The sequence below is a fragment of the Berghia stephanieae genome, chromosome 1 (assembly GCF_034508935.2).
Source record: "Berghia stephanieae isolate SIO BIC M18660-M18661 chromosome 1, UCSD_Bste_1.3, whole genome shotgun sequence".
Classification (NCBI taxonomy): Eukaryota; Metazoa; Mollusca; class Gastropoda; order Nudibranchia; family Aeolidiidae; genus Berghia; species Berghia stephanieae.
The window spans coordinates 131,759,271-131,769,270 of NC_088360.1; the positions used below are offsets into that span (position 1 = coordinate 131,759,271).

General features: G+C 38.5%; 1 protein-coding gene across 43 annotated transcripts in view; it reads left to right on the forward strand.

Annotated features, from left to right (window-relative positions):
* The first annotated feature begins 67 nt into the window (after nt 1-67).
* Nucleotides 68-10,000, forward strand: part of LOC144963211 (extended synaptotagmin-1-like) — a 113,782-nt gene continuing 103,849 nt past the window's right edge. For 21 of the 43 annotated variants that reach the window (XM_078896993.1, XM_078896989.1, XM_078896994.1 and 18 more), the window contains exons 1-3: nt 2,273-2,801; nt 5,165-5,517; nt 8,288-8,373. In XM_078896993.1, the coding sequence (XP_078753119.1) occupies nt 2,688-2,801; nt 5,165-5,517; nt 8,288-8,373 (553 nt within the window). In that variant the 5' untranslated portion in view covers nt 2,273-2,687. Of the gene's footprint in view, nt 216-2,264; nt 2,802-5,164; nt 5,518-8,287; nt 8,374-10,000 lie in introns of those variants that run through there. The other 22 variants (XM_078897022.1, XM_078897014.1, XM_078897000.1 and 19 more) reach the window with 7 other exon arrangements.

Sequence of the window (10,000 nt, forward strand, 5' to 3'; positions counted from 1 at the left end):
AGCAAAAAACAAAAAACAAAAAAAAAAAAACATATTCTTTGAGACGACCCCTATTTGCAAGCATTTTACAGGTCATCGGTCATCGACTATTGACGAGAAGAGAGAGAACCTGCAGTCGAGAAAACGAATGATCAAAAACGTTACAGTTGAGCTTTAATCATCTTCTACTGTCATTCTGCTTTCATTTGTAATGGAATAAACTGCACGCGAGCCAGGTACGTTACTTTTGTTTGTCAACACGTGCATATTTTGTTTTGTTATTTATTTAACCTCGATTCAGTGTGTAAGTGTAGAGTTATTTCAGTTTCTTGTCACCCAGCAGTGTGTCACGATACGTGTTGCACTGAGTTGGAACGATCGGGGATAATCATGTCAAGATCAAGCCGGTTGCCGGTTGCGATCGAGAAAATTACCGATGTGTAGTTATTGTCACTAATGTAAGTAGCAGAGGATTCTGTAAAGACTTATTTATAATTAGTCAGCATTGCGAGTGACAATATATCCGATACAAATGAGGCCATTACCATACGAATAGTAGACACATTCATTCATAGTATTACCTATACTATAATAATATTATTAGCCTGCCTATGTGCTGTTGTAAATAAGTACACGGCGTTGGTTTTAGGCATTTTGAAGAAAGAAAGACACAAACACACACACATATATACAACCCCCCCCCCCCCCACACACACACACACAGAGAGAGAGAGAGAGAGAGAGGAGAGAGAGAGAGAGAGAGAGAGAGAGAGAGAGAGAGAGAGAGAGAGAGAGAGAGAGAGTCTGTGTGTATGTGTATGTGTTAGTGTGTGAGTAGTACTCTGGTTTGAATTCAATTCATATTTTGCTCCTTCTTTACGTGCGCATTTATAATCTTTTAAACTACGACACAAAGACATAGACATACGCGTATAAAATGTGTGTTTATGTTTGAGTGTGTGAGTGTAAGAAAGAAAAAGAGAGAGAGAGAGAGAGAGAGAGAGAGAGAGAGAGAGAGAGAGAGAGGGGAGAGAGAGAGAGAGAGAGAGAGAGAGAGAGAGAGAGAGAGAATGTCCTGAGGTTTGAATGATAATGATGACGACGATGATGATGATAATGATGATGATATAATATAACATCTACATCATCACTGATGGTAGTGAAATGACAACCGTTACGTTACGATCGATGGATTTTTTAAAAGAATATATTATTCTTTCATAATTTATGAATCGAAAACAACATATTTTTGGACAGATAAATCTGAGTTTAAAAAAGCACCCCCCCCCCCTGAGCTTTTATATAGCGCAATATCCACTAAACGTATTCAAAGCACATTACAAATGGTCCCAGACCAACAGCAACACTTAACATTAGGACGAGACATGACGCCTGTTAGGAGCTCTTACATTTATTTTTCGGACAGAACAGTGCTGTTAACGACCTGGTACTTATTTTCCACCTGAGAATGGTGAGAGAATGGTAGTGAAAAGCCTTTTCCAAGGACTCAACTGTGCGCCGAGCGAGGCTCGAACCCAGGACCTTTCCCATAGAGTGTCATACCACAAGACCACATAGCCACACGAAGAAAAAATGCTACCAAAATAACAATATACGACAACATTGATGATATCTCTCTATACCAAAATGATTAAATTTATGCTATTGATAAGTGTGTTTTTTTTTTAGAATGTTTGTGTGTGTGTGTGTGTGTGTGTGCGTAGCAGACTACATTTATTGCAAAGTAAACAGATAACATTCCATGAGAAAGATAAAGAAGTTGTAATTCATTTTCAATGTGACACTGGCTGTTTTGCCTCTTACTTTGTCAATAAACTCATTCATGCAACACACATGACAAACAGATTACAAATACATTATAATAAAAATAATAATAATATTAATATCAATAAATAAATAGTAAGGACCCACATTCCCCCAGCACACTTCTTTGCATAGATAGATAGGTACTCTGCCGTACTCTGGAAAAACTCATATTTTTAAAATTTGACCAGAAAACTTGTCCTTCAAATATCGATCGATTTAAATGACCCTCATATTGACAAAAACTCTCAAACCTGGGACATCGCGAAGTCCCAGGTTTGAGAGTATTTGCCAAGATGAGGGTCATTTAAATCGATCGATATTTAAAGGACGAGGTTTCTAGCCAAATTTTTAAAATATGGGTTTTTCAAGATTACGACAGATCTGAGTCTATAACTTTATTAGGAGGAGGGAATGAGTGGCACACAGCCAGTGAATATATTTTGATCATGTGTGTGTGTGTTTATGTAGGCGTGTGTTTGTGATATCTACTGTGTGTTGTTCATGTCACACTCAATGTCTGTTGAATTTTTATATATAATAGATAGTTGGCGCTCACCTGTTCCCTTCGTCATGTGCACTCGCCTGTATCGGGCTCTTCAACATTTCAGCAGTTAAATTTTAATTTGAATTGCTTTTCGTATATGATGCATTCGTTTCGATAAAAAGATGCAGATTCACTGAATTCAGTCATTAATAGAGTATACTAACTACTGTATATGATTTCATAAATGCGGAATAATATTATGTTATTTTTCATTAGTTCGTGTGTTATTGTTTCCCCATTGTTCTTGATAATGTTTTAGTCCATTGAGTGATTGTGTTGTTGTTTCTATCGGGATTATGACGTGAAAACAGATGGTGGTAGCAATAAAACGTGGATCATGGATTACTATAAGAAGACAAGGCACGATGCGTCTGACTTGTTTGGGTGTCCATCCGTGCTTTCGATGCCGCGGAATTTTTTGAACGCGAAGTTGAAATCTTCCCTGGGAGATGTATGATTATATGATTTATTTGATTGATTTATTGATTGATTTATTTAATGATTTATTTATTTATTTAGTGATTGATTGATTTATTGATTGATTTATTTATTAATTGATCGATTGATCGATTGATTGATTAAACATATATTGTGTCATTTTAATTGTGTGTCCATATGGATTCACTCCAATAATAATAATAGGGAAAAAAAGTGTGATGTCAAAAAACTGGTTCCTATTTCATTGGAAGTGTAAAATCACTCTTCCGGAGGACTGGATACATACCTTGTGTAATTCATCTTCTGGTGTCAGAGTGATGGTATCTTTTTTTTTTCTTTTCTCTAGTCTCCTAACAATCTGCCTATACGTCGTGCTACTGAAATAGTTATGCCACCTTTATGTAACCTATTCATTATTAGTACTCCGAAGTACTGGTTACATTCACACTCCCAAGGATTCAGGAACCAAAAGAGTAGAGCGTTTGACGTCACGACTTTTCTTTGATATTAAGTACATTTGTACTCCATCGCCTCAAAACGGTGTTATATCGGGATCGACGTATACTTATCTGCAGGTCTGATAACCCAAATTTTTATGGGCCCATTGTTGTAATGGAGATACGTACTTTCAAACCAACGCAAAATTTTGTCCATTACAACAATGTTAAATCAGGCCCATAAATGCGTCCGGCTATCAGACCTGCAAATATGTGCCCATCGGTCGGGATGGTGTCAATGCTAAGAATTGAATTTGCAGTAAAAAAAACCACCGGGACTGATGTTAAGTTTTCTTTAATGTTTTACCGAAAAGAAGGAATTTTTAATATTTTTATCTAACACAATCTAAAAATTTCACGTTTTTAGTCATTTCAACTTTAGAGTTAATTTTTAGCATGCCTATGGTCGGCGGATCAAAACTCTGAAGTCCCGATTTTCACGATCGGCGGATCAAAACTTCGAAGTCCCGATTTTCACGATTGGCGGATCAAAACTCTTGAAGTCCCGATTTTCATGATCGGCGGATCAAACCTCTGAAGTCCCGATTTTCACGATCGGCGGATCAAAACTCTTGAAGTCCCGATTTTCATGATCGGCGGATCAAACCTCTGAAGTCCCGATTTTCACGATAGGCGGATCAAAACTCGGAAGTTTACATACGAGATTTGCGCACCGTGTTTTATTTAACTTTGGGCAGATTATCAGACCTCTGATGACGTCATAAAACATGGTGCGCAAAGCTCGTATGCAGTTTTGATTCGCCGATCGTGAAAATCGGGACTTCAGAGGTTTTATCCGCCGGCCATCGATATATTGCTTACTTACTTATCGTCACCATCACTAAATCACTCTTGAATGACAATGAAAAATTATGGTCTCGACCCCACGTTGTGTACTTTTTACACATTACATCATTCGACTACGGAGTTCTGGGTGGGGATCCTGACCTCCCATACTGGGCAGGGAGGTACATGCTGTGTCTTCTATCCCCCCGTACCCGTTTTTCAATTGTTTCCTGTCTTGTCTTGGAATGAGATTACTTAGTTTTGTCCTGATCCTTGCCGGAGTTCCTTGGCTGGGAGGGAAACAGTCGAATGTATAGTTATAGTTTTGGGAGATGATATTTTTTTGCCTTGTAAATCATCTCTCTGTTATGCATTGTATTATATTTAGTTTACATATTATATTATATGATTTGTAAACATTTGAGTGTTTTCCTCTTAGTTGGCACCTGTGCTTGTGTCTGGATGAGACTTTTAGGTGATCTCAAACTAAGTACTTTGACGGTGTGTTCTTGGAATCTACATCTGTTTCCTATCTGAACCAATTCCCCTTTGTCTCACCTTTTCTTTTTTGCTTTAATTGTAATTCTAGAACTTTTTACTATCCCATTTTCTTCCTTTTTACTGGCGCTGATATGACCTTAATGTGTTGCAAGCGCCGTAAAACACTTAAAAACAAAACAAAACGACTACGGAGTTAATGAGTACCTGGCTAGAGGCAGTGACGGGGGTTGTAAGATTGTCACTACAAAAAGAGCACTATACAGGCGACTGGTACTGTACTGTATGAAATGGAAATATGGTTCCTTATGGGAATAAATGAAAAAATATGAAGCGCATTGCACGTGGTCGACGTGCACGTATTTGCAGGTCTGATACCCCAAATAGTTATGGGCTCATTGTTGTAATGGAAATACTCCCAAACCGAAGCAAAATATTGTCCATCATAACAACTGTGAAAATGAGTCCATAATTGCGTTCCGGTTAGCAGACCTGCAAGAATGTTCACGTTGAGCCTGTGTGGTAAATCCGTGGAAATGGGCTATATTTTAAATGTTCATATTTTTTATAAAAATCATGTTTTCTTCCGTCTCAGGCCATCCCAGGATCAAGAAGAAAAGGGGCAAAGATGGAAACAGCCAATGGGGATATTCCAAACAATGAGGTCAGGCGAATTATGCAGGAGGGATCCAAGAAGGCGGTCACAAGCTTTGTTGGGATGTATCTGCTGGTGGCCGCCATTGTGTCCAGTTCGTGGCTTCTCGGATTATTCGAATTCTCGTTTATCTGGGTTTTTATGTCCATCGCCGGGCTTTTCGCCGTGTGGAAGGCGAAAATCAGTAAAATTATCGCCCAGCATTTGAGCAACGAGGAAGCTACGCTGTACAGGAAAAGAGCATTTCGTCAGGATGAGACTGCTGAATGGCTGAATTTTCTTCTGAATAGATGGTGAGTAGTGTAAGTTTGAATATGTGTGTGTGACTCTGTGTGTGTGTGTGTGTGTGTGTGAGAGAGAGAGAGAGAGAGAGAGAGAGAGAGAGAGAGAGAGAAAGAGAGACACACACACACACACACAGAGAGAGAGAGAGAGAGAGAGAGAGAGAGAGAGAGAGAGAGAGAGAGAGAGAGAGAGAGAGAGGTGGGGAGGAGGAAGAGGAAGATCAGACCTTATTATATTGCAATACCTCATCTCTTCTTTGTCCCCCTTTTTTCTCACACTCCATCAAACGGTCAAAGGAGCCAAACCGTTTGATGTAACGCCACAATCAATTCCCTCAGACCACCTCCGTGTCCATATCCAGTATTGATTAATTAAGTGGCTATTTATATTTTATTAGTCTGTGTAGAAAGTGCCAGACCACCACCACACGCTGACAAAACGCATTTTAAAAAAATATTTCAATTTGTCCTACTTACTTACTTAATCCTCTTCGGGCCTTGAGGCACATAGGGCATCCACCAGACATCTTCTTCGGGCCTAGAGGCACATAGGGCGTCCACCAGACATCTCCATTTTTTGCGATCGGCTGCTTTTGCAGTGGCTGTATTCCAGGGCAGGCCTGCTTCCTTTAATTTTTTCTCCATGGTCCTTCGTCAGGTTTCTTAGGATCTTCCCCACTTTCTCTTCCCATCTGCTGTCCAGTACAATTTGTCTATACAGTTTTCACTTCCTATATTTCACCTATCGGGCTATGTGGACTCGTGGTATGACACTCGCTTTCGGATTGGAAGGTCATGGGTTCGAGCCTCGCTCGGCGCATAGTTGAGTCCTTGTAAAAGTCTCTTTACTCACATTCTGTCACAATACTCAGGTATAAAACGAGTACCTGACCGTTAACAGGGTTGTCTCGGTCGGAAAAAAAATTCAGTATCGCCTAACAGGTTTTACATTTTTACGTGTTGCTGTTGGTCAGGGACTCCTTGTAAAGCGCTTTGAGCACGTTTAGTGGATATTGCGCTATATAAAAGCTCAAGTTCTTTTTCTTTTTTTTTTATGGTCTTTTTTAATCCATCATTTGAATCGACCAGGTAGGAATTTCTTAAATCTGAGAGTTCGAAAAAGAAGTCTGTATGAATGAGAATTTTGAGCGAGCTGAGTGTCATTCCGTTAATCGATTTTTGAAGTTTTGTAAACTTGACCTTGTCAAAACAAAAGAAAAATAAAATATTTTGTCTGTCTATGGCAGTGTTTTGTTATGAAACAGGCTGGAGTCAATTGAGAGAGAGAGAGAGAGAGAGAGAGAGAGAGAGAGAGAGAGAGAGAGAGAGAGAGAGAGAGAGAGAGAGAGAGAGAGAGAGAGAGAGAGTTGCAGCCTGTATGACACCATATTATTCTTGTTTAGCTGGGTGGGAATCCTGACCTCCCATAGCGGGCAGGGAGGTACATACTGTGTCTTCTATCCCCTTATATCTGTTATCCAACATGCTTTCTGTCTTTGTCTCGGAATGAGATTACTTGGTTTTGTCCTGGCACTGGCCGGAATCCTAGCTGGGAGGGAAACAGTCAAATGCAGTTATTGTTTTGGGAGATGATATTTTTATCCTTGTAAATCATCTCTCTTTTATGTATTATTATTTTTATCAATCTACATCTGATCCCTATTTGTTCTCAATTCCCCTTTGTCTTACTTTTTCTTGGGTGCTTTAATTGTAATTCTAGAAATTTTTACTATCCCATTTTCTTCCTTTTTACTGGCGCTGATATAACCTAAATGTGTTGCAAGCGCCGTAAAACCCTTAAAAACAAACAAACAAAAATTCTTGCTTAGTTTCTTTGGACCGCATTGTTATGTAAACATAAGAACGATTCGTTTACCAAAATTCCAGCTTTTATCGATAACCAAGAGAAGACAACTCGATGTGTGGTAATGACTTTCAAGGGCTTTAGGAAGTCATAATGAACCAATCCTGCACAAGAGAAATAGTTGTTGCATTGTAGCTGTAAATGAATAATTAAATAATAAGACATTCTGATGAATATGTAAATAAATCAATGAATGAATATATGAATAAATAATGTATAAATTAATAATTGAATAAATAAATATCTATATAAATAAATATATAAGTAAATAATAAATGAATGAATGAATGAATGAATGAATGATCTGAATGAATGAATGAATAAAACATTACAAGAATAATTAAGTGAATAAATAAATGAAGAAATAAATAGATAAATAATAAATAATGAATGAATGAATGTACGAATAAATGAACGAATAAATGATTCGCATGAATGAATAAATGAATGAACGAATGAATGAATGATTGAATGTATTAGATACATTCAAAAACAGTGATGATGCTAATAATGAAATGATGATGGTGATGATGGTGACATCGCCATTATTAATAAATGACAACAACAAAAAAAAAATTAAACCCAACCACCCCCCCCCCATCAAAAAAAAAAAAGAACCAAAAAAAAACAAAAAAAAAACATAAAACAAAAATCAAAACATAAAAAACCCAAACAAACAAACAAACAAAAATCAAAAACAAAAAAAACCCCAACAAATTCCCGTTAAAACCAAACCCAGAAATAAAAACAGTTGTGCACATCTCTTCACTAACATAAATACACGTTTCAATATCATTCTCATGATTTTGTGTATCTATAATTATAGAATGTAGCCAGCAGCTATTGAGTAATCCTTAATTCTATAATAATGATAATACAGGTTGCTAATGCGAATGCATGCTTCCCTTTACACAGGTGGGTGTTTTCATCCAGCAACATCGAGGAGTTAGTCAAGCGGAGACTCGACGAACGCTTATGGGATATACGGCCGTCCTTCGTCGGTAAGTATAGATGATATTATAATGTTATTGTGGTATAGATAGATATCTATGGGCCGACTCGTCAATGGTGCTGTCTAATGATTGATGCCTCAAGTTGGACCAGCGGTAGAAAGCAGTAGTAGGGGGAGAAACACTTGTACCAGCAGTACCAGCACAAACAGCAGTAACAAGAGTAGCAGCAGACGGAGTATCAGTTATAGCAGCATGATGATGATGATGATGGTGATGATTAGGAGGAGGAGGAGCGAGGAGGAAGAGGAGGAGGAGGGGGAAGAAGAAGGAGGAGGAGGGAGAGGAAGGGGGGGGGGGGGCGAGAAAGAGGAAGAATAGTTTGCTAATGAAAAGAATGTCAATGTGAAATCTCGATATATCCCCCCCCCCCCCACCCTCCCCCTTTTCCTTTATACCAACGAGTATACTGCCTTACTCTGGAAAAGTCCCAGGTTTGAGAGTTTTTGCCAAGATAAGAGTCATTTAAGTCGATCGATATTTGAAGGACGAGTTTCCTGGCCAAATTTTTAAATGTGTGTTTTTACTATTCGTTAGTATAGTATCATTGGTTATACATACCACCAACTCACTATAACGTCAACTACGCCGAGGTCCGAAACTCTACGTTATAGCCGGATTTTACTAATTTTCATTTTACATACGAGTAAGATCAAAATATACTTTAATTAAAAAAGAAAATCTTCATTAAATGAGTATTTATATTCAGGGAGCAGCGTGACTCAGTGGTACTTTCTTTGCTCCGTACCCAAAAGGTATCGAGTTCGACTACCCGCCGCGCAATATGTGGCCTTGAACAAGCCACCTCGTTCTAGCTCACTTCGCGGCGCCGCACTGCGGCTGACGCCTGGGTTATTCCAGTTTCCCCTTGGAATAGACCCTAAAGACAAAATTCCCCTTGGGGATGAACAAGGGGAATTATATTTTAAAAATATTTTTTGAATTATGATTTTGACTTCAAGCCAATACGCTTCAACAGTCGTAACGTCACTTCCCTCGTAATAACGCATGGTAACTTAGCAACTGGCTCTAAACTATCGGGGCAATGGCGGACGCCCTTGTGAAATATTTATCCGACGAGCATAAAAGCGTATCCAGAGGGAAAAAAAAACAACATAAATCTGATCATGTTTTGACTTTTACACATTCTGGTCACAAGACATGAAAAGTTCTAGCCAGCATGAAGAATAAAAAGTACCGATTTTCTTTGTTTAGAACAACGATGGTCGTCGTTGCTGGGCGACGTGACATTAGACTTTTGAATCCAATTAGCACAACAATGTGAGCTGCGCGCATTATAAATTGTAGTCTTTATTATTGGGACATTCGGTACATTGATTCTATGTAATTTTATCCGACATAACCTTTTCAATTCACCGTTGTAGCGATGAGGTTCGATCGCCTCCTTCTGCGATAGTCTAACAAAACATAGCTTAGAAAATTTTGGCCAGACTTTCAAAACCGGCTAAAAATTCTCATTTTTAACATTCAGAGAAAACTGCAATTTCTGGCCATTTATTTAGTGACACAAACGATATTGCATTTTTGGGGACAGAGACAACGTTGTTAACGGTCAGGTACTCATGTTACACCTGAGTGGTACGGTGAGAAAATGTGA